Source organism: Syngnathoides biaculeatus, chromosome 2, assembly GCF_019802595.1.
Source record: "Syngnathoides biaculeatus isolate LvHL_M chromosome 2, ASM1980259v1, whole genome shotgun sequence".
NCBI lineage: Eukaryota > Metazoa > Chordata > Actinopteri > Syngnathiformes > Syngnathidae > Syngnathoides > Syngnathoides biaculeatus.
Window position 1 is genome coordinate 27,348,745 of NC_084641.1, and position 27,704 is coordinate 27,376,448.

General features: G+C 44.1%; 1 protein-coding gene and 1 long non-coding RNA gene across 5 annotated transcripts in view; one reads left to right on the top strand and one right to left on the bottom strand.

Annotated features, from left to right (window-relative positions):
• Nucleotides 1–4,657, bottom strand: part of LOC133513636 (uncharacterized) — a 21,758-nt gene extending 17,101 nt beyond the window's left edge. For 3 of the 4 annotated variants that reach the window (XR_009798549.1, XR_009798551.1, XR_009798547.1), the window contains exons 1-2: nt 3,925–4,657; nt 1,571–1,686 (exon numbers count right to left, since the gene is read on the bottom strand). This is a non-coding gene — a long non-coding RNA (uncharacterized LOC133513636). The remainder of the gene's footprint in view (nt 1–1,570; nt 1,687–3,924) is intronic. The other variant, XR_009798548.1, reaches the window with a different exon arrangement.
• A 4,870-nt stretch (nt 4,658–9,527) lies between these two features.
• Nucleotides 9,528–27,002, top strand: spsb1 (splA/ryanodine receptor domain and SOCS box containing 1). The gene is made up of 3 exons (XM_061844576.1): nt 9,528–9,781; nt 22,674–23,537; nt 25,656–27,002. The coding sequence occupies exons 2-3, from the start codon at nt 22,844–22,846 to the stop codon at nt 25,781–25,783; spliced, it is 822 nt and encodes a 273-aa protein (XP_061700560.1). The 5' UTR covers nt 9,528–9,781; nt 22,674–22,843; the 3' UTR covers nt 25,784–27,002.
• The last annotated feature ends 702 nt before the right edge of the window (nt 27,003–27,704 follow it).

Consider the following 27,704-nt stretch of genomic DNA (forward strand, 5'->3'; position numbering starts at 1 on the left):
TTATTATTATTTATTCAACTTTCTTGATGGGACATTTCAAGGGGAGAGGAACCCCCAGCCCGGCAAGTTAAAAGCTTGCTGCAATGATGACATCATCGCAACCGGAGTGCCGGAATGGGACAATGCACCATCCCAAGATGGGGGGGGGGGGGGTCGGGGGTGGTGGTGGTGGTGGTGGGGGGGGGGGCGTATAGGTATGTGTGAGTGTCATCTCCAAACTCAGGACAAGTCCCGTTTAGAGTGGAGCCGACCTGCGTACTGTATCGCGTGAGTGGGTGCGCGCGTGAGCACTGCAGGAAGTCAGCTGATGCTGGAGGGCATTGCAAGATTGCTGCACTGCTGCTCTCTCTCCCTCCTCTCGTCTTCACTCAGGTAAATTGCTCGAAGAGGAGGATGGTGAGGATGAGCGCATGTGCTGCATACTTTTCCGGCGGGGGAGGGGATTTGTGAGGTCGCAAAGCATGCTAGTCAGGCGCTGTGGCGGGCTACTGTACCTCTGAGAGGCACTAGAAAGTCGAGATGGAGGGAGAAGAGAAAGGGGGGGGGTGCGTGGGGGGGGGTACAATGAACATCAGGTGAGTGCGGCAGATTTCTGCTGGAAATACGAGCAAGGGAAACTGCAGATGTTCTGAGATGATGTCAGATACCGGATGTGGCGTTGGGCTGTCTTTTTTTTCTTTTTTTTTTGGTTACCTTTCTCCCCCCCCCCCGTCTACTCCTTCCTCATTCATGTCACCCTGCTGCAGTAAAGATACATCTCTCTTTGAAGGTGTGCGTTTCACAAAGAGCCATCTGACGACTCTTTCCCAAGGTCTTAGCAGCTACCTGACGTGAACTCGGACCGGAGTCCGACAGGCGTGCTGAGCTGGCGGGGTCGCTCAGAAAAACGATGCACGCTGCAAGTTTTGCTTCTCGAGAGCTGCCATACGTGCCGATTTGGGCTGTGTTGGGAAAGCGCTTGTGTGGTGTTGGATTAAAAGCCATCTCCATTTTCAATCGCTTGACAGTTTTTTTTATGTACAGTATATCGTCAAACCCAATGAGAATATTACTTTTTATGACTTGCGTATAATTGAGCCGTATTTGGGGGGAAAAAAAGGTAGTTGTAGCGCTCAACTTCATGACTGCACCACAGCTGCCCCCCGTCCCATGCAGGTGGCTGACTCTCTCACGGGCCTTTTCAGCACTCACACATTCCTTTGAGCAGTGCACACTGTCAAATTTCAACATGCGCAAAATAGAAAGCATGAATCTTTCTATGCCTAAAAGTCAGAACTATCCAAGTTAGCAATTCGGTGCTTTCTTTTCAAACAGGAGCAACCTCTAAGCAGGCACGCCGGCTTCTATTTCAAGCCGGTACCATGTGTTAAAAACACGGACGAGGGATCAGACGAGCCCGGCTGGCCGACTACAGCCCGGTGCTGCGGAGGATGCGGAAAGTCATGAGGCGATAGACATGCACGTACAGTATGTAGACTTGGGTCGGGAGCCGCACGGCCGGTTTTGAAAGTGTGCGTGATGGACGAGGGGATGCGAGCGGACGGCGCACGGGAGGGATGAAATGCGTTACCTGCGGATGAGTGCCGGGGGTGCGTCGCCAGCGACGGCGCAGGAAAACTTCAGCGGGCGACTTGGTGCGACGATGTGCCTTCGCGGCGCTGCAAAGTTGACTGCAGCATTACCTTCCTGGACAAAATGACATTGTTTGCACTCTCTCGCCTCCCCTCCTCCTCCTTCTGCGAGTGCCCCCCCCTCCCTCCGTCGCTCCCTCCCTCTCCTCTGCACGCTTGCTGGCAGCCTAAAGTGCACAGCTCAGCAGTGTTCCCCTACTGCCGCAGCAGATCCTGCATGAGCGCTGCGTATCTGAGCGGGATGGGACTTTTAAAGGGGACTGCAACCTGCAGGGTCAACCTCCTCGGTCTCTCTCGGTCCTCCTCTGCAACCCTTTTTTTTTTTTTTTTTTTCTTTGCACCAGTAGTCACTCTGCAAAAACCTTGGAGAAATGATGCTCCCCTAAAGAGGCCGTTTTTCCATCCCATAAGAGCGACTGAACCCAAACCTCATCACAGAGAGCATCATCCACTCCGTGCGCGGGGAAAACTTTCGTATCTTCGAAAGCTTGAAAAGCCTCAGTTCAATGATGACTGTGCACAGTGCGATGAACCTTCTTTATGCAATGAGAACGGGAGTGCTACCAGCAGCGAACATAAAAGTGGACCAAAATGAATAATTCAACTGCAGCGGAATGAACCCTTGAAGTCAAACATCTGAAAATATACAATTTTGAATCCTTCCAACATCACAGACAAAATATGTGCCCTCCATGATGGCACTCGGCGACCCAATAAAGATTCATCCACGACCCTTTTTAGGTCCCGACCCCAAGTTTTGGAAACTCAATCTAAGAGACAAACGTTATCCTTTTATAGACTGTTTCGACTGATGTCAACACATCTTGCGGTTTGGAACTCAATCGCCATTTTGGTGGGGTGAATTTGAGTAAACAAACCGTAACTAAGCAGGAATCATTTCCGAAAGGCGTACGAACGAGGGCGCACTGCTATGTTATCGGTCGCTCGAACGAAAGTGGGCCTTGGAAAGCGTCTTTTGTTCGACCGCCGGCTGTGATCAAGAACCAGTGCGAGAAAACGGAGCAGTTGGCAACCAAACGGCGACAACTGCGTCTGTCTCGTATCAGCAGAGCCGATCTAGGAGCCAAGTCATTCCCTTATGTCAGAGTTTGCTCGGAGCATTTTCTTCTTGGTAAGTATTGGATACCTCCATCCATCTTATCTTCTACCGCTTCTCCGGGTCGCGGGGGAAGTAGCTTCAGCAGGGATACCCAGATTTCCCTTTCCCCAGCCACTTCTCCCAGCTCTTCCGGAGGGATCCCGAGGCGTTCCCAAGCCAGCCGAGAGACATAGTCTCGCCAGCGTGTCTAACAGTCGTACGAAGATTTGTGTAACTCTGGTCTGTACGCAATAGCCATAGAGTGAGCGGCGCGTCAGTAGAGTAAACACATCCAACATGGCCGCGTGCTGCGGATGTAGTCACGTGGTCGAAAACAGTCTGTTTTCTATTGTGCTTATCCTGTTCCAGGCCCAAGTGAGCCGAAATCCATCCCATCTGACTTTGGCTTCGCAGTGGGGTACACCAGGGATTGGTCCATTCGGGATATTTTTAACTTACTTCTCAGCCAATCAGGGATGAGGTTCCCACAGTAAGAGATAAAATGAAACAGTCGAGGAGATATGTAAAAAAAAAAAAAATACCTTTTATATCTTTTACTTGAATTTTAAGGTGTTTTTTTTTAATAGTTTTTCTCTCGGTAGTGATATAAAACGATGTTCCCCATCATCTCATTTTCAGGAAAATCTTATCAATTTTCTACACATAGACAAAGATTCGGATTCACACCTATGGAGAGGTTTGTCTTCGATAAATCCAGCATGCATGTTTTGGGAACGTGGTCAGAAGCCAGAGTACCCGGGGAAAACCCACGCAAGTACATACATACCACTTATTACATACATCCATTCACATAGACACAGACGACCATTCACAGTGTCAGGCCCGATTCAGGCGATTTTCAAACCACTACACCGTCAGTGACTAACGGCAAAATTCAGTTTTAAGTCCATCCATCTATTTTCTTAGCCAAAAGCACCAAAGTCAGGCATGTGTACCACTACAACATCAGTGATCTCCCCCCCCCCCCCCCTTATAACTCTTTTTTATTTTTGCGCTACCACCATACAGTAAATACCATGGCGGCACATCGGACCAGAATCTCTGTCAAGGCCGCTCAGTACAATCTGACTAACTCAACAATAAGGATGCTGGTACTAAAATGTATTTCTCGAGGTTTTGTGTCTTGAAAGTGGAAAGGGGGAAAAAAAAACTACATTGCTAACATTAGCTTACCTTCATGTTGTCTTTTATCTTTGGACAGAGCAGTTTTCTACTCCACAGCATTGTTTTTTTTTTTTTTTCTTGATTCCTCGTCTTAAATAAAATCCAACATTTAAATGAAGTACCGTAATGATTGGTCACCTTTCCACGGCAAATTCACCGAAACAAAAGATCCTTGATTGTCGTCGATCGTTGCCAGCTACGTCAGTCTGGCCGATGTGTTCAACGTTGCTTGGGTTTCCTCAGTTTGCCGGCATACTCCCATTTTCGGAGCGGAAACCGAACCGCCCCATTGAGGCCGTGCGCTCGGAAAAGGCAGCTAAAGTTTGCCGGTAATTATCAAAGAAGAATGGAACTCATCTTCCCTCCCGCTGCATTCTCAATAGTGCCTTTGTTGCATGTGATCAAAGATGTGACCAGGGACGCGGAGTATTGTTCCAACTTATTAACAATGGTTTACTGGTTTTTTTTTTTGTTGTTTTTTTTTTAATTTGCCTGACCTTTAAGAATGGCCCATCTGCCTCACACGTCTGCGGTTTGGGGTTCTTATCTCAAATCATCCTTCTTGCGTTCAGTTCGCATCTTTTCTGTGGGTACTGCCGCTCCCTCCCAAATTGCAAATATATGTTGTGTTCATTTTTTACTTTAAATTGCCCGTGAGTGTCAATAAGCACGTATCAATATTTGTATGTGTGCTTGCCTCTATGCTATTGAATGAGTACGGTTCAGTTGTATTTAACTTTTTAGTACAGCAATTAGTATTTACATTTTTGCAAAGTGTTTGTTTTTAAACTTTTATCAAATTGTAATTTGTTATTTAACGTTTATGTAATATGTTTAAAGGTCTACTGACATGAAATGCATGATTTTTAGTGTGTTATTAATGAAAAAAACGACAGCCGCAATGGAGGAATAAAACCTGGTTTTGTTTTTTATTGAACACTTAGGCCTACAACCGTATCGTATTCTGCTTGGGAGGGTGGTGTGTGATGGAAAATATTTGCCCATCTCTTGAACATTTGAAATGGACCACTTGGACGTCGAAGGCGTTGGACTTCTGGTTTCGACTGCACAATGTCTTTATTCTGCGTGATTTTGTGCGTGTTTATTATTATGAATTTTTTAATCCATTTCAGGACTGCTTTGAATCCAGCCATGCAGGCCTGCAACACAAACGGATGGCTTCATCAAAGTTGTCTGCATGCCATCTGAAATGGTTCGAACGAGATTATCAGTCAGCGGGTGAGCTTGAACAACACTTTTTGTTCTTCCCGTGCACTTCACGCAGGATTCTGAAGCGCGGTGTCTGTGAGCCATCAGTTTTTGCTGCAGCGGTGCAGCACTTTGTTCTTCTCACTGCAGGAGGACATGACTTTGAGCAGCCTCGGGCCTGAATTTAACCCGCTGTAGGTGTTAGTGCAAAGGAAGAACAACTTTTCTATTTTTGGGCCATATTCTTTCTTGCAGCACGCGCTTACAGTGTTTCACCAGCGCCACTTTTCACTGACCCGATAAACTGCGGCTTGCTGAATCATCACGGTGAATGTCGCCCGTTTAATGTTTGAGTTCAGCCCAATGCCACTTGCCGCCGTCCTTATCAGTTGCTGTCAGTGACTTAGCAAAACTGCCGTGTTCCACTCCCAAGAGCAAACAGCCAGTGTGCATGTTTCCATGCAGCGCTGCTATCCGAGATGATTCCGCAGAGCCTTCTCCTCTGTACACTGACACCTGCAGGGAAAATGCCTCCAACGGCAACGCTTTCAAATCACCAGCAATGACAGAAATAATCCACAAGGAGGGGCTCTTCCGTATTTTGTTCAGGGTTGCAGCAATTCTTCCCAGCTACTGTTCCACATTAGTTTACCACTGGAAATTATCCAGTTCGGCATATCCATCCATCCATTTTCTTAGCCGCTTATCCTCACGAGGGTCGCGGGGAGGGCTGGAGCCCATCCCAGCCGTCTACACGCAGGAGGCGGGGTACACCCTGAACTGGTTGCCAGCCAATCGCAGGGCACACAGAGACAAAACAGTCGCACTCACAATCACACCTAGGGGCAATTTAGTGTTCGATTAATGTTGCATATTTTTGGGGATGTGGGAGGAAACCGCAGCGCCGACCCGGAGAAAACCCACGCAGGCACGCGAGGAAAACATGCAAACTCCACACAGGCGGGTCCGGGATTGAAGCTGGGACCTCGGAACTGTGAGGCCAACGCTTCCCAGCTGATCCAACGTGCCACCCAGTTTTGCACAATTTGTCCTAAAATTATTTTATCCATGGTTGCGCAGCTGGTAAAGCGTTGGCCTCACAGTTCTGAGGTTCCTGGGTTCAATCCCAGACCTGCCTGTGTGGAATTTGTATGCTGTCCCCGTGCCAGCGTGGGTTTCCTCCCACATTCCAAAACCATGCAACATTAATCAGACATTCTAAATTGCCCCTAGGTGTGACTGTCGTTGCGGCTGTTTGTCTCGATGTGTCCTGTGATTGGCTGGCACCCAGTTCAGGGTGTACTCCGCCTCCTGCCCGATGACAGCTGGGATGGGCTCCAGCACTCCCTGTGACCCTTGTGAGGATAAGTAGTGAAGAAAATGGATGAATGGACATTTTATGTGTCCTTGCACATTTATTCCAGAAATGTCTGGTGAAGGCGTAATAATTTAATGGTCTTCCACCAGATCACAGAAGGTACATGAACTATTTCCACTTTTTGTGACATTCCAATAAAACCAGTTCTTTGTATAAGGTCTGACATCCACCACACATATCTGCAGAGTGCTTTATCTATGTGTGCCCGCCCCCCGATCAAATTCACCAAAATCATGTTAGTACAGATGTTTAGCGTGCGCCAAAAGCTAGACGTGGTCTGTGCGTGCGTACATTTAGATTGGGATTCAGCTACAAAATTGTCATTGTCTGAGGACACACCGTCATTGTACCAGAAAAGATCAGTCTGTCAAATTGGAAAACGATTAGTAAATGGACAGCAAGCTTTGGACTTGAACGGAAATCGTGATAGTTAAAAGGTGCGGGGGGGGGGGGCATCCCCCCAGGCCACCCCAGTTCCGCTGCCTCTGGTTGTCATTGCACCTCCGTCTTTACCGTTTGGCACTGAAAAGTTAACATGGGTGTCAACTGTAGAGTGGAAGAGCAGAATTGCTTGCTTGCAAGCACATTTCCAGACATAGGCAGATGAAGCATACGGTGAAGAAAATAAGTATTTGAACACCCTGCTATATTGCAAGCTCCTTAAGCAGCATATCAAAGTTCTGGCGTGGCCGAGCCAGTCTCCAGCCCTAAACCCCAATAGAAAATATTTGGAGGGAGCTGAAACTCCGTGTTTCTCATTGACAGCGCAGAAACCTGTCTGATCTAGAGAAGATTTGTGTGGAGGAGTGAGCCAAAATCCCTCCTGCAGTGTGTGCAAACCTGGTGAACGACTACAGGAAACGTTTGACCTCTGTAATTGCAAACAAAGGCTACTGTACCAAATATTAACATTGGTTTTGTCAGGTGTTCAAATACTTATTTGCAGCTGTATCACACAAATACACCATTAAAAAAAATCATACATTGTGATTTCTGGATATTTCGTTTTAGATTATCACTCCCACAGTGGACATGCACCTACGATGGAAATTTCAGACCCCTCCATGATTTCGAAGTGGGAGAACTTGCAATATAGCAGCGTGTTCAAATACTTATTTTCTTCACTGTAATTTACTCAATTTTCACACTTGATGGCTGGGCAGCCACCCCAAAAGACCCAACTATTTGAATACAAACCATTAATAAGTCGATTTTCCATACGTCCCCTATAAAGCAAGGTCTTAAGTGTATTGCCGAAGATTGCAGCAATTTGGTAAAGAGAGCGTCGCATCATTGAGGAACCGAGCGACTGACGCTGCATGCAATCATTCACAGTGGCTGCATTTCTTTCCATCCAGGCAGGGGTGTGTTCAATCGATGTCTGAAGCGGATGCAGTAAGCATGTCTGCTCCACCCTCCTCCACCGCGAGAGGGTCCGGGGAGAGATCACCCAGCTCAGCACATTGCTCCACTGAAACGTCGACTTTTTCATCAGGGGATGGGCCCGGTGGGATGGGTGGGGGGGAGTCATTCAAGAAGCCAATAAGATGATTTGAAATGTGCTCATTATTGCAATTCTTGTCATCTGTTGATAAAGTTGCAATTGTGTGTTTGAAAGTGAAAACAGAAAGAAAAAGATGAGCTCACTCTGTATGACCACACAGAAACTTGATTAGGCGGCACATAATTCGTCAACCTTCGAACCCGAATGGGAGCTGTCGGTTCCTTGAAACCCACTAGATGGCATCACTTGTGTTCCGATGTTGTCTCTAAACTCCGAAGCAGTAACTTTTATGCTGCCAACCATCCATCCATCTTCTTGGCCGCTTATCCTCACAAGGGTCACGGGGAGTGCTGGGGCCTATCCCAGCTGTCAACGGCCAGGAGGCGGGGTACATCCCCAACTGGTTGCCAGCCAATCGCAGGGCACGTCGACACGAACAGTCGCACTCACAATCACACCTATGGGCAATTTAGAGTGTCCAATTATTGTTGCATATTTTTGGGATGTGGGAGGAAACCGCAGTGCCTGGAGGAAACCCACGCAGGAACAGGGAGAACATACAAAGTCCACACAGGCGGGTCAGGGATTGAACCGGGGTCCTCAGAACTGTGAGGCCCATGCTTTTCCAGCTGCCCCACCGTGCCCACCTCACCTGTAATAAAGAATTGATATTTTCCACATAAATCACACAATATAGCCCACGTATCGTTTTTATACTAATACATAAATAGGAACATGGCCAATTCGTGAACTAGAGGAGGAGGTGACAATTATTTATTAATCTACGTTTTTTTAATTGTTGTGTGTGGGGTTTTTTTTGCCAAGGCTCGTCGTAAAAATTATATATATCGTACATATATTTTTATTAAGTCCTCATCATTTCTTTTCCAAAGACATAGCTGAGCCACAGCGATTAAAGAGCCTTGGATTGCACACCCCTGAGCTAGTCCGTCCATCCATCCATGCATTTTCTTAGCCGCTTATCCTCACAAGGGTCACAAGAAGTGCCGGAGCCCATCCCAGGTGTCAATGGGCAGGAGGCAGGGTACACCCTGAACTGGTCGCCAGCCAGTCGCAGGGCACATAGAGACAGACAAGTCGCACTCACAATCACACTTATGGGCAATTTAGAGTGTCCAATTAATGTCGCATGTTTTGGGGAGGTGGGAGAAAACCGGAGTGCCCGGAGAAAACCCACGCAGGCACGGAGACAACATGCAAACTCCACGCAGGCGGGTTCGGGATTGAACCCGGGGACCTAAGAACTGTGAGGCTAATGCATTACCAGCTCATCCATCGTGCCACCTATTTTTGTAATCTGCCTGCTAAAATCAAATTAACATTCTAATAAATGCAAACTTGTTCTTCGATTTTAAATGATTTATTCAGCAAGATCTTTCTTAACAGTCTGCATTTGTATCTGTGCAACACGGCAAAAATGGATGCATAAAATAAATGTGATTAAAAATGGTTGCTGTCTGTCGAATTCAACGTTGTTTTTACTCTTTTTTTTTTTTTTAGTGCGGAAATAACAGTCGAATTCCGGAATGATGCATCATACACCACTGAAGACAGCACCGGTGGCGGTTGCTGTGGCAGAACCCTTCAAGGACGCTGAAGACCGGAACGGAGACGCACGGACGGGACTGGGGACTGGGGACTGGGAGGTCCTAACGAGCGCAGCACAACTCGGTCACGTGACCCGAGATAGGGTTAGCTAGCAAAGACGTCTTCACTTCGCCGAATTCATGTCGTCCGGACTCGGATGGCTCAAGGTAAGCCGACACGGAAGCACATCGGAACGTCGACCGAAACCTCACCCGGCCGACATCGTCCTTCCCGTTTAGCTGGTGTTGTTGAGGGTGGGGAGGCGGGTAACTCCTTTCAATTAGCCCTTTTTATCATTGCTGTTTCGGTCGCTCCCTAAAACGTCTCGTTGTCATCTTGTTGATGTTCCATTTTCACCATTGCTGTCGAACACCTGCCCGTGTCTCCGGCGTCTAGTTTCGACGGTTGAATCTAGTTCGCGGACCTTATTGTTATTTTGTTTTTATTTTTTTTTTTTGTTACGAGACGTTTGTTTTTAAACACCTCTGACCGCTCGCTGGTGCGTTTTGGGGCGAAGCGGTTTCGCGTAGGTGTCGCGTACCAAGCCCCACCATCACTGAGTTCGAGACGGCCCATTAAAAAAAAAAAAAAAAAAAAAAAAAAAGGATTAGCTCTTGTATTAGCTAGCATGACGAGGCGTTACGTGTTTAAACGTTGCGTTGACTCGTTTATTTAATACCGCACACTCCGCTCCTGCCTTTACGAAGTACCTTTCATCAATATCAGACATTTAGAAATATCTTTTTACTTGGCACTGAGCGGTAACTAAATCGTGATCAATTTGTTTGTCCTTTCGACGAGTAAAGATGTGGAAATGTAATGTTTTTCCCGTCATTCGTTATCCAATCAAAAGAATAATTCCCTGAATGATTGATTAGTAAAATAAGTGTTAATTGAAGCCCTAATGTTTAATATTTGTTCTATTAAGACCTAGTTACTTTTGAGACTGCTGCTGTTGGTGCTACCATGGACTTGAATTTGACGATTCAGACTCAAATGGTTCTGAAACTTGCATATTCGGACTCCAGTGATTCTGGAACTTGTATATTCAAAGTCCAGTAGTTCTGAAATGTGGGTCCTTTGACCTACAGGTGTTTGTGAGCCGTATATTAGATAACTGTGAAATAAATTGTTGTCCCGCCATCAATTTTCTAAGTCGCTTATCCTCACGAGGGTCACGGGAGTACTGGAACCCATCCCAGCTGTTAACGGGGAGGGGGAGAACTGAACCATCGCAGGGCATATGGAGACAAACAGTCACACTCACAATCACACTTCGGGGCAATTTAGAGTGTCTGATTAATGTTACATGTTTTTGGGATGTGGGAGGAAACCGGAGAGCCCGGAGATCACAGGGAGAACATGCAAACTCCACACAGGCGGGGCAGGGACAAGAACTGTGAGGCCAACGCTTTACCAGCTGGCCCACCGTGTGGCCGCCTATAAATTGTTGTATCCCTTTAAAAATAAAAGTACACACCGGCTACATATGGTGACCGTCACACCAATAAATCCGACATACTAACCCAATGCCTGTACTCAGCCCTACCTTAGGTTTGGGTCAGTTAAAAGCTCAGATTCATTTTAGTTCTGCCAATAATTTCTCATATATTTTACAGGTTGAGACAAGGTGACCTCAGCAAAATGCTTGCAGCTTGGGAGTGTGTACATTGGGTTAAAAGTATTCATAATGGATAAATCACTGCTTTTGCAACGTATCTTCTTCTTTTCCTTTCGGCTTCTCCCGTTTGGGGTCACCACAGCGTGTGATCTTTTTCCATCTTAGCCTATCTGGTGCATCTTCCTCTCTAACACCCACAGTCTTTTATGTCCTTCCTCATAGCAACCATCGACCTTTTCTTTGGTCTTCCTTTTGCTCTTTTGCCCGGCAACTGCATCCTCAACACCCTTCTACCAATATACTCACTCTCTTACCTCTGGACATGTCCAAACCATCGAAGTCTGCTCTCTCTCACCTTGTCTCCAAAAAATCCCAACTTTTTCTGTCCCTCCAATAAGATCATTTCTAATCCTATCCAACCTGTTCACACCAAACAAGAACCTCAACATCTACATTTCTGCCATCTCCAGTTCTGCTTCCTGTTGTCTCTTCACTGCCACCGTCTCTAATCATGGCCGGCCTCACGACTGTTTTATAAATTTTTCCCTTCATCCTAGCGGAGACTCTTTTGTCACATAGAACACCAGATACCTTCTGCCAGCTCTTCCAACCTCCTTGGACCCATTTTTTTCATTTCTTACCACACTCAGCATTGCTCTGGACTGTTGACCCTAAATATTTGAAGTCGTCCACCCTCGCCATCTCTTCTCCCTGTAGCCTCACTCTTCCCCCTCCATCCCTCTCATTCACGCACACATATATTCTGTAGTTATGCAACATATCGATGGGCACTATTTCTTTGGAAATGTTCTGGGTGATTAACTGAGATTTCCTTCCACCGGGCTCCTTTCTTGTCATATGGAACCCAATGAGAAAATGGGGGGGGGGGGGGGTGGATAGCCTCTAAAATTCTCAGAAAAGTTGCTTAAAATTGGTGGGGTGGGGGGAGAACTCAACCAAATTGCAAAGTCTCCAATATTAACTGTTCCTTTGTAAACTCTCTCCTGTATGTACACAGGGCTTGGTGGAAGCAGCGCAGATTAGCTACCGACAATGGATAAATATTGAATTTCGTAGAATTTGCCCAAGTTCCAGGGTGACAAAACCACTTTTACACGGCGGCTGAATAACGATCACATCCAAGTCTCGAGGCAAACAGCTGCGGTATTAGCCCGGATCATTGTAAACTAAATGGCGTTAACCAGCATTAGCTTCTGATATTAAAGTTGTAATTATGTTTGGTGAAGTTGTCTGTGTGGGGATATTCAGGGGTTATTGTTTTTGGCAAAGTCATGTGCCACAGCATGATATTTCACAAAGTGTAATTCTGTGAATTGGTGATGAAATTCTGCATCCACCAGCGATAAAGGACTATCATTTTGGCACTCTTTGTACGTGCGACAACAGCCTTGCTGACATACTCGATTGATCCGTGAAATTGTATGCAGATGGGTGGGGGTTGTTTTGGTGACATGTCCACGCGAAACAAAAATGCTTTCATTGTCTTGAAGCTGAATGCGCTTGTTTGTTTTTCACACTCTGGGCTCTGCTTCTGCTTGTAGAAGCAAAGCAGCTGTTTAACTCAAACCTGCAGCCACTCGCCAAGTGAATTGGAAGAGGGGACGGCCAAATGCTGGCAAGATAATGTCCGCTGGTTGTCTTTCTAATGAAAGGCAGACGTCCCGTTGGCAATATTTGGCAGATTGATTCTGGTTCTAATTCTGACATATGTTGGGTGAAATATGGACACTGGACAAGATATACTTGTTTCCAAACAGTTGGGCCTCTGGAGTGTCCACCACTTGTCCATGTATGTTTAAGCATATTTAATGTATTTAAGGGAGAAAAAAACTCTTTACTAGTTCTTTAACTTCGTCGTCATTTCTGAAAATATTGGCAAATTCCGAATTTTTCTCCAGCAAAAGAGGTGAAAGCACTTTCTTGTAGGCAAAGGTAAGTTGCCTTCAAGAGCTACCAAAGATGACAATATTCCATGTTTAGGCTTTGTTCCTGTTCACATATATCATGTCATTTATATAGATAAATGATGTACATGTTTAAGTTGTGTCCAAGGACACTCGCCACGAAGAAAACAAATTTGGCTTCAAAGCATATCATCAGCCCTGAATAGTGATGCTCGTTATCCGTGCATACGTGGGAAGTCTGCTAGGTCGTGATGTTTCACGTATAGCGGATTGTGTTTTCACAAATTTGCTGATTTACATCATAATCATCTCTACACAAGTTTCACTGAACATGACTCTTTAGATAGACTCGCCAAAACTCCACTAGTGCAGTGATTTCCAACCTATATAAAGCCAAGGCACATATTTTACAATTGAAAAATCCCACGGCACACCAACAAAAGTAAATGTCACCAAATATTGATCGATTGATTACTATATGTACTTCCTGCCATCTAATAGAAGAGGTTTTTTTTTCTGTCATTGTGCCTCACTGGCATAAATAGATGAATAAAGATACATTATTTCTTAGAATAATTTTTTTTTTTAGCAATTACATAAAATTGGATAAGTTCCGACGGCACACTTGAAGAGCGCTCACACTGTTTGGGAATCACTGCACTAGTGTAGCCCTGTTATTCGCGGGGGTTATGTTCCTCACACCCCCCGCGAATAATGAATGCAGTATCAACCCATTCATGGGCAGGGTGGCAATTTTTTGCCTTATTGAGGTAAAAGTCTCCTAACAGGCCACAATCAAGGAAATACTTCTTTTTCGTTTAACGCATAAAACATAGGGAAAAAAAGATGTACCCTCTCGCGGGCAGCGGGTATGTTATCAGTTCTGTAAAGTGGTACATACTAGAGATATGTTTATTAATCAATTCCTATTCTAGAACAACACTTATGCATTAATAATGCTGATGGATTAGCATTTTGAAGAGAAACTTGGCTGCATACTGACCTTTCTCCGTTTCTTCTCTTGGAATACGCTCCATGTGTACTTGAGGCAGCCATGTTGAGTCAGGAAGGAAAGGGAAATAACTCCGTGCTAACTTTGAAAGATGAGTTATCCTCTCTTGATACCAAATTATGGCTTCAGATTAAAACCCTTAAATATTTTGACATACTGAAGGATAAAATGCGTGAAAATCATGATGTCCCCAAAATGGGACACTGCCCACGAATTGGTTAATATATCTCTGTATGCAGTGAGTCAGTCACATTTGACGAGCGCGACTGCGTTCGCTAACCGTCGCGCTTGCAAATCTGCACAGTCGAGCACGAAAAATCACTCGTGTAAAATTTATGAATAGAAAAAATAGATATTGAAAGATGTCGTCTATTTTTGTAGTCTTGACCTTAATTTACATGTTTTTTTTTTTTCATAAATGTCAACAAAACAAGCCTGCTCCTAAACAATCGGTATTCACCCAGAAACAGGAAACGCAAGATAACCGTACTGTGCATGTTCGCACATTAAGGGGCGTTCTAGCAAGCCGGCCTCCTATTTATGGCAGTCGCGGTGACGCGCACGTGCACACACCCTCCATAACTATGATAAGTATGAGATGTTGATTTACTTTGACTTGATCTAAGTTCTAACGGTCATTATTCTCGTGGTACGCGTTATCTTGAAGTTGAAAACTTTTCCTCTCTACATGCTTGAGGAAGATATAGATCATCTGCTGCTAGCTTTCATCAATGGATTGACAATAGAGAGCACTGTAAATTAGGCTAAATTATAACAATACATCACGATTGCTGACAGGAGTGTTTGTTACAATGTATCGCTAGCTTGTCGCCACTAACGCCGATTATGTTGAACTAAACTTTCAGCATTTTCAAAACATTGCGGGTATCGACCGTTTGTTTATTCCTTGACAGGCCAGCGCATTTAACTTTTTTCAGATAAAGTTGGTCAGATCAAGAATTTTTATTGCTGAAAATTTTCAAATACCGTTTTATCTCATGTTCTACTAATATCAGTTGGAATTGGAAACTATCATTTCTGAGTTTGAAGTTTTTGTTTTCTATTTATGTATTTATTTTATTTTTAATTTATAGTTATGTTATTTTAAGGTCTTGAAATTCCATCTCTAATCGCACCCGCAACTTTATCTGCGGGCATGACCGGTGGCCCACACCCGTAACTTTATATCTGCGAGCATGACTGACCACACCCATACATTTTTCAAATGTGAGTGACCGATGTATTGTATGTACCATATTTTTGGAACCTTAAGATGCACTTAAAAATCTTACATATTCTCTGAAATGGACAACCTACCTTATGTGCACAATTGTACTGTGACTTCTCCGATGGTTACCCTGTCAGCATGCATGCTAGCGTGTGTTTTAGCGTCCATATAAGGCAACGACGGAGAATTGCATTTCGCATTTGTAAGCAGAAGATGCTAACATTGCCCCACCCACCGCAGCAAACAGAATAGCATAACGAGGAAATAATAAAACAAATAAAAGAATGACTCGCAAAATAATTGACAAAACATGCACTTCAATCGATAGTCCCATCTTCCCGGCATGCTTTGCGGCACGGTGGAGGTCCTTAATGGCACAAAGCATGCTAGGAGCTGGAATGTAGTGTATAAAGTACTGCGACTACGAGTGAAAATTCTTTGTCTTTATGGGTGCTTGCTTTTTACACTGGGCTCTGCTGGTGCAGTAAAAGCCGCTTGCCTAGTTCTATTGCCCTAGAGTCAAACCTGGTTATTATGGTAACAAACGGCAATATGTATGAGGTCTCCTGAAGAGAGTGAGACCACCAGACTGACCAGTCACGATGAGGTCTTTTTTACGCGACCTGCTAAAGCCAGGATTTGTACTCCTGTTTCTGGATACTGTTCTGTGTTCTCGGTAAATGCCACGTAATGTGAAAGGACAGGGTACCAAGTGGTCCTGCCAATGGACCTTTCAGATGGCGACCTTAAGCTCCGCCCCTTTAGCCATGTCCCACAAGCTTTCAAAATGGCAATTGAACATAACCTTTGAAGTCGATTCTCTATCTTGTATTCGAGATAATATTGTTGTATGTTTTTTGCCAAATGCGTCAGACTTGTCCAAGAGAGTTCCACAGAGAGGACTCAACTATTTCACGCAAGGATATGTACACAGAATTAAGAATTTGGACGGAGCAGGACACAATGTCGCAAAAAATAGTGGAATCGTACTGCGCATGTAAAGCAGGGTGAGTACTTTTTACTTGGAAAGATCACGAGTAAGATCATTGTAGTCTTTAGAAGTGAGTGGGTGTATTCATTTGACTTGGCTCGTAATGGGAACCAGTGCTCTGTCTTAAAAGTCCGATGTGATATATATTAGCCATATCGACATTTCTCTTGCATGACGTGGCACGTTTACGTATCACTAACTGACTCTTCGGTATAAAACGTTATACACTTCATTCAGCAGGTCAGTGATACACTAACTAAATGAAAGTTGTTCTCCTGCAATGTATAAAGCACTGATAATAATTCAATCAAACTCAGAGACTCCCTCACTTGCCTTCGAACGTACAGCCTTGCGTTTGTTGATATTGTCCACATTTAGTTGTACGTGCGCACTTCCGCGAGCCTTAATCCATCGTAGACACTTCGTCAACTGTGTTTTAGGCTTTGGGAAATGAATCAACCGGGGCCCTTGTAACCTAGCAGGATATCTTTCATCAGAATTGCACATTCCCCAACCGCATCTGAGGACCATTTTGTTCGTAACATGAACTTTTCCAAGCGCACGCTACTGACAACCGGCATTGCTTGTGGGACAATACGTCAGGAGGGGCGTGTCAAGCTAGGGGTTAAGACAATGCGGCTATCTGATTGGCTGTTATTGTACGTGTGATTGACAGGTCCATTGGGCGCCCTTAAGAAATTTCAAGCTTCTTTTACTGTTTCGGAATCTGACACAATTTGTGCAAAATTGGCATATCAAAGCAGTAACCGTTGACCCAGTTTGTCAGCCTGTCCCTTTCACACTAAATACAAGGTTGCCATATTGCCACAACGTTGTGCTTTCATACAGCCATCACAGAAATCTAAACTTCACGCCGATGTTTCACCATGCCGTTATTACCAGTCCTGCTGACGCCACGCTACCTCTTTGAAACAATTATATTGCCTTCAAAGCTGGAAAATTGCTGTTGGCGTCTACCCCGTGGATCTGTAAAAGACGATTAAAACAATCAAATCATCTCGGTTAATGGTTGGGCCGCACGGTATATTGTTTGAGCATCGTTCTCGCAATGTACATGTGGGAAATTGTCTCAACATGCACTGTTGGTGTTCTGTAACACGCAGTGAATCAACTCCTATTAAAAGTGACCTGCGGATGGACGTGTTTGGACACGCTAGGAAAAATTTGCACCCATTTTGCTGTAAATTATACCAACAGACGGAGCAGCCCACAATGTTGTATATTCATCTCCTTTTATGATATCAATGACAGAGGATGTGGGGAAACAATGTACACCCGCTGAATTTCCTATTTCAATCTTCAGAATGAAACTACTGTAGGCAGGTATGTCATACGTGGGCATGGTGCGTTCAAGGGAATTGTAAATGGGAGTAAACGGCGATTCTTGTGTAATATTACATAATTGTAAAAATTGAGAAAAATATCAATGCTCAAGTTAAAATTCTAATCATACTGATGTGGAATGTTTGTAACTCAACCAAAGCAATTCACAACTTTTGGAAAAACAATTTGCAAAAAATCAGACCCCTCAAAGCATCAACTTGCATCAATTTCCATAGACCTCATGGAAATAATAATAAAAATTAAATTTAAAATGCTCATCTATTCAGTACAATAAAATGTCTGATGTCAAACTCCATGACTTTGCCATTCGATATGTCTGTTGAACACTGTAGTGAACGCTTTCCCTCCAGCTCTCATGGAGTTACACGGGGGGAGGTAAGGTGACTTGAAAATATTTGCAACCTGGAAGCACCTACCTCAGGTCAAAAGTTTTAAACATGCTGATAAATAACTGATTTTGTAACATAAATGGAACCGTTTCTGGCAATGTTCACTCCGAGCAACTTTGCCTTCCATCAGGCTCCAGTCTTGTTATAGAGCACTGGTGTCAAACCCGGGGGCCAGATCTGGGGCACCATATGATTTTATGTGGCCCGCGATGCCAAATCTAGATTGTTATAATTATAAAGTTGGAGATATTGCCAGCATTTTTGTGTTAGCAAGCGTGAATCATTGAAAAAGACATTACCCTTGATTTCTGATTCCAAAACTAGTTCATAAGTTAATGATGTGAAAAGAGAAGATGGACGCTGTTAGCACTGGTCTGTGTGGCTTTGTCGCATCTCCACATTATTGATTTCATTAAGTTTTTTTTCTTATGAACACAAAGCGATCAAATGAAGTCATTAAGCACATCCTTGGGCGTAGCAAATAGACGGCAATGTAGCATAAGTTTCGTTTGAACTTCTCCAATTTGGAGAACTTTGCAAACCTTGCGTTACTCAGTAGGTAAACAAGCAGATGAAGGCCATACATGGATTTTCTCGGACAAAATTCTGCCTGAGAATCCGGAGCAGTGCTTCCTTGGCCCAGCAAATCCATTCAGCTCTTTCTCTTTCATCTTAATCAGTCCCAAACCAACCCGGGGGGCCCAAGAACACCGACCAGCGTCGGCCAGGATCTCAGCCCAAATGCGCCCCTCCAACAAATTGTTTGTCAAATGGCATGTTGATTTTTGTTTTTATTCTGTTGACTTGTTTTTGTCATCGATCCTTTGGCGCTTCCCAAGTAGAGTGGAACCTGTGACGTCCATGCACCAACAGTGTGCAAATGAACACGTTTTAGTCTTTCTAAATGCTGGACAGGCATTCGACAAGAGATTGTTTACATTCAGATGCTGGCCACCCGCCGCTTGCTTTTTCATCCCCCCTGTTTTCCAATCATTGAGGAGACATGACCCACTTAAATGGTTGTTTACTTGCATTAGAAAGGAGACGAGCTAAGGCCCTTCTCAATGAACTCTTGTCTACAATTCAATTAGGGGCCTTCCCAGCAGTACATTTCCACATTACCCAGTTCTTTTGCAATGCATGCCCAAAAATTTGTCAAACCAAACTTAAGCCTCACTTAGAGCTAAAAAAAAAATACAAATTTAAGCACATTTGTGACGCAATTACTCATTAACAAATGAGTAAGGCTTAGACTCCCCCCAAAACTTCATTCTCTATTTATGTTGACAGTAACAAATGAAAAAAACCAATAAGATGATTTAGAAAATATCTATTCATCCGCAAAGGGGAGAGTACAGTGACACTTTTAGGCTGGTGTGTTTTGGCTACATTACTTACTCATTATTTACCTTAATCAGCACAACTTTATTCTTTCTGCCATGATCGCAGTCCGCCATTAACATTCGTGCAGCTCCTTTGGCAACGCCATCGGACACTTCGTTCCACGTAGATCGTCTCATTGGAGGGCTTTGTGCGTCTGTTCTCAGCTGCAGGACTTGCTAGCTGCTGTATCATGGACCTTTCCGACCTGTCTTGTGCAATAATAGCCAATCAGAAAGCCGCATTGTCTTAACCCCGGCTTGACACGCCCCTCTTGTCATCAGGTCCCACAAGCAATGCCGGTAATCAGTCGCGTGCGCTTTGAAAAGTTAATGTTACGAACAAAATGGCCCTCAGATGCGCATGGGGAACGTGCAATTCGGATGAAAGATATCTTGCTAGGTTACAAGGGGCTCGCTGGATTCATTTTCCAAAGGCTAAAACACAGTTGACGAAGTGTCTACGATGGATTAAGGCTTGTGGAAGAGCGCACATACAACTAAATGTGGACAATATTAACAAACACAAAGCTGTATGTTCGAAGGTAAGCGAGGGAGAACTTCTTAGTTTGATTGAATTATTATCAGTGCTTTATACATTCCAGGAGAACAACTTTCACTTTGTTAGCGTATCACTGACCTGCTGAATGAAGTGTGTCACGTTTTAGAGTCGGGTTAGTGATGCGTAAATGCGCCATGTCATGTAAGAGAAATGTCTACTTGCCTATTTGTATCACATCAGACTTTTAAGACAGAGCACTGTGTTCGATTACGAGCCAAGCCAATAGAATACGACTCACTCACTTCTAAAGACTACAATATTACTCGTGATCTTTTTAAGTAAAAAGTACTCACCTTGCTTTACATGCGCAGTACGATTCCGCTATTTTACCCTGTTGGATTTCAATATGAAGTCTGTGAGGAGCCAAACTTTTTTGCGTCAATCGCCAACGTTTCACTGCTACTCTGACATTGCGTCCTGCTCCGTCCAAAATCTTAATTCCGTGTACATATCCTTGCGTGAAATAGTTGAGACCTCTCTGGAAAAACTCTCTTGGACAAGTTTGACGCATTTGGCAAACAAGATACCGCAATGTTACCGGGAATACGCGATAGAGAATCCACTCCAAACCTGTTCTGTTCCGTCGCCATATTGGAAGATTATGGGAGATGGCAACTGTCGCTAAGGGGGGGGAGCGGAGGTGAAGATCGCCAATCGCAAAGGTCCATCGCAGCTATGCAGTCAAAAAGGCGTCAGCCATAAACGAAGGTTAAGTTTTATTTTCGTATTTATTAGCGTAATTGTACGCGTAAATTCAGTGTTGCTATTTTTAAACTCTTGTCAGAATGAAGTAATTGGTTTGATTCAGATTAGATTGACTTCATTGATTCAGCTGCCAATTGTAGTTGCCACCCATTTGTACAATACTCATAGTGATGAACTAACGGGACTGTTTTGATCACGTTGTAGACGTGTCGAATGTGCAGACTCGTCTTGAGTTTGTGTCCGTGGATTACGCTGGGCATTTTATTTAAAAATTTTCTGCATATGTGCTTCGGGGTCACTATTTTTGTGTATCATAGGATTTGTTGAACAGTCACAAGGGCAGCGATTCAATGCGAGAAAAATGAGGAAACCATCATTTGAGTCCCGATTTGTAATCAAAGAGGCTTTTTAAAGTTCCTGTGACAAAGCTAAGGCTCAGTCACAGAGCCCAAATTGTGATCTTGGACTTTATTGACATGTGGGAACTGTTGGAATCTTAACGTCAATGTTAAATCTATTAGAATATTTACTATATGGATTGTACATATGAAAAGCATGTCCATAATTCCACACGTGGTGGTGAGACAGATGGATACCGGATACGATACAGACAGACACTAGTATCTAAAATTGTTGTAGACCAAGATATTAAGTGAATAAAGGCCATCTTACATCTCATAAAATGGGCATGTTCACTATAACTTGTCATAAATCCTTTACCGCACAGGTTCTCAAACATTTGTGGTCTATGGACCAAAGCCACCCCCCAATCCCAAAACCCAATTACCAATTAAATATAATAGAAGTACTGTAATTTCCGGCCAATAAGCCGGGACTTGTTTCACTCTCTTTCAACCTTGCGGCTTATGCGGTGATGCGGCTAATTTGTACCTTTTTTCCTAACGGCTGCAAGGGGGCACTCGAGCGGAAAAAGTAATAGTGAGACCAGTGGAATATATGTGCCGAGGAAGTGACTTTTACTGGTATTTTTATTATTTTTTTTTAGCCGGCCCTGTTAGCGCTGCACTAGTGCGTTAGTGCCGTGTCTGTGATTTTTACCGGTATGTGTGTGTTTGTTGTTGTTTTTTTGTTTTTAAACCAGCCCTGTTAGCGCTGTGCTAGTATGTTGCTGCTGTGTTACTACCACATCTCAGTGATTTTTACCGGTATGTTTTTTTTTTTTGGTTTGTTTTTTAACCAGTCCTGTTCATGCTACTGTCTTGTTGCGAAGGTTTTAAAACTTTGAAAACTCTTTCTGTTTACCGTTTTTCTTTGTAAATATCTCGTTTCAATGTGGGCACTTGAGGCTTTTACACAAATGCGTTTTACAATCCGGTGTGCTCTGTAGGCTGGAAATTACACTAGTTTAAATGCCATTGCATTTTTTTTTCCCTTTGTTTCTTTTTGTCTCTTTTTTTTTTTTCTTTTAACTCCTATAAACATTACCTGTTTCACAGAATTTTAGTAAACCAAATCCTCTTTTTTTTGTTGTTGTCCTGTTAGGAGTCGCCACAGCATGTCATAATTTTTTTATGTAAGCTTATCTTTTGTATCTTCCTCTCTAACACAAAGTGTCATCACTTCTTCCCTTTATTCACCAACAGTATCGACCTTCTATTAGGTCGTCCAGCACAGAAGTACCGCGAATGAAAACGTGTGGCACCGTGTAATTTTTGTGTATATATTTGTCACTACTCTTATCCCGTGCTGGTATACGATGCAAAAGTTGAAACAAGTTTCCAATGGGATGGGAAACCAGTGGTCATCATATAGGCAAAGAAAGAAAATGTTCAAGATTCTTGAATGCAAAATGGTGTAGTGAACTGTGGCTGTCCTAATTTTTACCCCCCCCTCCCTCTTCTCATCCCATCTTCCCCGGTAGGCTGTACAAACCTCATCTTGACCTTCTTAAATACGACGGAGGAGCAAACACCTGACTCTTGGATTGCATGAGCAGAAGAGAAGACCTGAGCTTAACTACTCCCCCAGTGGACTTTGAGGCCGGGGGAGGAGGAAGAAGACGACGTAGTCGCTACCATTACTACCCATAGTATGGGGCAAAAAGTCCCAGGTGGCATTAAAACTATTGATATGAGAGATCCAGCGTTCAGCCCCCTGAAGCTGGAGCTTCAGGCCTTGAATCACACCAAGCCTTCTCGACTGGACCTGCTGTTGGATATGCCGCCTGCTGGCGCGGACGTCCAGGTCCAGCACTCGTGGAACAACGACGATCGCTCACTCAACATCTTCGTGAAAGACGAGAACAAGCTGGTTTTCCACAGGCACCCTGTGGCGCAAAGCACGGACGCCATCCGGGGCCGTGTCGGCTACACGAGGGGACTGCACGTTTGGGAAATCAGCTGGGCCATGCGTCAGAGGGGGACACACGCCGTGGTCGGTGTGGCGACAAGCGACGCTCCGCTACACTCGGTTGGCTACACCGCGTTGGTGGGAAGCAATAGTGAGTCCTGGGGTTGGGACTTGTGCAGGAGTAAACTCTACCACGACGGCAAGAACCATTCTGGAAAAACGTACCCGTCCTTCCTCGAGCCAGACGACACCTTCATCATACCGGACTCCCTCTTAGTCGTTTTGGACATGGACGAAGGGACTCTGGGCTACATTGTGGATGGGCATTACCTGGGAGTGGCGTTCAGAGGTTTAAAGGGACGGAAGGTATACCCAGTTGTGAGCGCTGTGTGGGGACACTGTGAAATACGAATCCGGTACATAAACGGACTTGACCGTAAGTATAACCTGCTGACACTATATTTGTTCTATTTGCTCTGTGTACAGCTTTAAAGGACCTACATCATACAGATAGCCAATATTTGAAGGACAAGGTTTCATTATTATTAGAATATATGTATTTGTCCCGTGTGAGCGTAGGCTGTCTTTCGCCCGAGGTTAGCTGGGATAGGCTCCAGCGCTCACGTGACCCTTATGAGGATAAATGGATGGATGGATGGCACTGACTTAACATGTCCAAATGTGTAATGTCAGCGACACAACTGGACACCGTTTTGACGCATAGACAAAGGAATGTACTTTATAAAGTAAATGGTGGTTGGAGTACTGTACACTTGTCATAGCACGTTATCTACACCATGCAGTGTCCAAAGTCCATTACAAGGGTTCACATTTAGTCATTCATGAAAACCGGTGGGCGGCTGCTGCCACGCAACACATTTCACTAACCCACGGGGAGTAAATTAGGGTTCAGGGTGTAGCCCAAAGACACTAAAACAGAAGTCCAAGCCAGCATTCGAACATGCGACCCTTTGGTCACCGGACGATCCACTTACTAACTAAGCCACAGCCTCCCTAAGGTGGCAGCGTAATCATATTTTCCATGTTCCTATTTTTTGTATCGCCTCGTCCAGGGAGACGAAGTAGACGGTGTTACAACAATTTTCAGAAAATGAGCGTTCAAGAATGTTAATAGATTTTCATCCCTTTTAAATGAGCTAATATTGCGTAAAAGTAACAGATTAAATGGAGACGGCCCACTAGCTCCAATTTGTGAAACAACCAAGAACTCGTACAAGTATTAAAAGTAAACAGCCTCGTCTGCCGTCAATGACGTCGGCAGGATCACGCAGGTTTTAGTCTAAATGTGGGTGGGGCAAAGTCTGTGTGAAACTCAAATATCAGGAAAAAAAATAATAAAATTACTACTCGGTGTACTTTTAGGGAAGGGGGGGGGGGTTTGTTCTGTTGGCATTTTTAAGTCCAGATGTGCGGAAGTACATTAGTTCCACCAGGATTTGAATTTGAAATATAAAGTGATCACATTTTCAATAGTTGTATTTCAGTGTAACTTTTCAATGTCAACAATTCAACTGGTTACAACTCGCTGTCTGAAATTCAACCAGCTCCTATTCGCTGTCTAAAATTCACTGTCTGTGCCAGCAGGCAGGGTTACTTCAGGTCAGAACCGTACGCCCAGCCAATCGCAGTTGCGCTTTCTTAGTCACGTGACTAAGAAAGCGCAACTGCGATTGGCTGGGTGTTCTGCCTGGTGGCATAGACTGTGTATTCGAGACAGCGAATTTTAGCCAGTTGAATTTCAGACAGCAAATTTTCTCAACTATTGAAAATGTGATCACTTTACATTTCAAATTCAAATCCCGATTTCTGTGGCGTTTCAAATTCAAAAACTATTTCACTTTACATTTCACATTCAAATCCTGGGGGCACTTATCTACTTCCATACAGATGAAGGAATAAGTGTCAGTGTTCACAGTGTTAGCCTATTTAAGTAATAGTAATTGTCATTTATATGCAAGTTAGATTATTTTTATATATACAGTATTGATTTAAATATAAATCAGTCTGGTTGTGTTATGTTACAGTGGATGATGTGTTATAACTAATTTGTAAACACGGCACATTCTTAAAGGGGACATTCTGCCATACATAACAACATAACCGATGTAATGTCGGCTCTGTGGTGTCTCCAGTAAATGTGAAAATATAAATTAAAATCGTCCATGCATTCCTGAGTTCCAGACCTTCGTCTGCCCAGGAGGCCTGAAATCAGGTCATCCAAATTCCTCCGGCTTATCTATGTGACGAGTGAAGATTTCCGCCTTCACTTTTCGTTTCATACTCGCACTGTCAACGGACACACGTGGGTTCCCCGTCTACACAGAGGAAACCGATCGGAGGAAAGTGGGCGGTCTTAGACAAATACTGACAAAGAGGATATTAGACTTGGTCAAACAGAAGTAGTGGTGAAAGTTTTTGTTTTTTTTAATGAAACGACACTTTTGTACCAAGTCCATGTTCGAGCGACTATAGAGGTCTAAATAGGCTAAACACAAGACCTTTAAACCGCTGTTTTCCTTTTTCCCCTCCCCAGCTGAACCTCTTTCTCTGATGGACCTGTGCCGCCGTTCGGTGCGAGTGGCTCTCGGGAGAGAGCGTCTGAGTGAAATCCACAGACTGCCCTTGCCGGTCTTTCTCAAGAACTACCTGCTCTACCAATGACGGCGTGTTCAAGTTCAATAGGACGCCCCTCCCCTTCGCCGTCCCTCCTTCCCCTTCTTGTGCTTCTCTGGGATCTTTCTTGGGCGGAACTTGTTCGACAACATTTCTGAAGCCTGTCGGACAGTCTGGGTCTCAAAGTATTCTTCTTTCGTAGTGGCTGGACTCCTTTTTTTTTTTTTTTTTTCTTTTTTTTTGTTTTTAGATTCTTATCACATTTTAATGACTTCTTCCAGTTGTACTCCACTTTAAAAGATATCAGGAATCACTGAGTTCTATGCACATGCTGATGGGGGGGGGGGATATGCCTTGACGGTCAAGCCAATAGTGGTCAGTATATCTCACATAAAGGTAGGTAATTTTTTAAATATATTTTTGATTGCAGTAAATAAATAAATTGCTCATGGGCGTGAAGTGCAAAGTCGGAGTTGTGAAATCGCCACCAGATGGCAGCATTTTCATGCATTTTACAAGCAATAGCAGCCACGAGACAAGCTCCAGTTCACCCAGCGACCCTAGTGAGGATAAGCTAAAGTAAAGAAAGGACGGATGGATGCTGGCTTTTTTTTAGAAATTATTTTAAATAGATGCAGACATTTGTGGTGGCAACTGAACTGAGATGCTGATCACTCCGGCGAGAAACTGACCCAGTTATCTCCTGCTCACAGTCAAGGCATCCGATCTGAACTACTGCATCAGCCGGAATCTTCTGAAATATGTCACTGTGATCATTTGTAGCATGCATCTTTGAAAACTCTTTCTCTTGGCAATCACATTGTTTTTTTTAGGCTCTCTCTGGTTTATTGGTGCCATTTTGGCTGGTGTCGTTCTCACATCAACTTTTAGCTCACCAAAAAAAAAAAAAAAAAAAAAATTTGATCGTTAAAGATGTCCGAACGGATTTGGCACATATCAGGGCACAGGTTTTGCTAAGCGGGAAAGCGGAGTTTTCGTTTGTGCATTGACCACACTGTACATATTCGGCGCCACGATTGGACGACAATCCACAAAGTGCTGCTCTGCTGCCAACATTTTCAAACGCCGTACAGTACAATTATATCAGACCCGTTGATTCTGCTGTTTCTAAAGAACCGTTCTCGTCATCTTCTACAGTCGGCACTTCATGTGCCACAACTGTTTTTATCTTGACTGCTTGCATTTTATTTGTACTTCCTGGTGTAGATCTATTTCTATGTATCTATTAAAGACTTGTTCCTGTTGAGCTGGGCATCATTTTCTTTGTTCCGTTCCATTTTCAACACGGCTTATCCCGGTTTGCGTCGAGGGACGGAGCCTCTCGCAGCTGACTTTGGGCGAAAGGTGGACTAGACCCTCAACTGGTCGCCAGTCAGTCACAGGGCACATATAGAGCTCGTGCACCTACGTCATAAAATCACGTAATTTTTGTTTACCTCGCCATCGCCGATCAAGCTAAGCATTGTTCAATGCTAAGTCGGTTGGAGACAAGAGGGAAGAATGTCTGGTAGCACGACACCCAGAGTCTTGTCAGATACCGTCAGACATTTAGAAGGTGAAAATAAACGACGGTACGTGGAAAAATGAGATAAACTCGGCATAGAGGACCCGTATTTAATGCCGAAGTCGATGTTTTCGCCGATAAGAAATTGGACTGTTCACCCGCTTCCACTTGTCTTGGACAACTGGATAAAACATGGATCTGGTGAGTAAGTTGTCGACATTTACACGGAAGAGATTGAAAGTATAAAAGTCTTGGATGCATACGAATGCTTTGTTGCTGGATCTGTTCTCAGTCAGGAATAAATTCCCACAGTGACGGTTTTGACTGCTCGTGAACGTGGAAGTGTGTTCGGCGACACGTTAACCTTTGCCGGAGTCCAGCTATTATCTTTCCAGCTAGTATTCAATACAAATACCAATATTTAAATAAATGACCCCTGGTTCT

What these genes read in the sequence shown, in the direction of transcription:
- spsb1 (XM_061844576.1), top strand. Translation starts at nt 22,844, where the DNA reads ATGGGGCAAAAAGTCCCAGGTGGCATTAAAACTATTGATATGAGAGAT. An exon ending in GTACATAAACGGACTTGACC is followed by an intron (nt 23,538 to 25,655) that starts GTAAGTATAACC and finishes TCCCCTCCCCAG; the next exon opens with CTGAACCTCTTTCTCTGATG.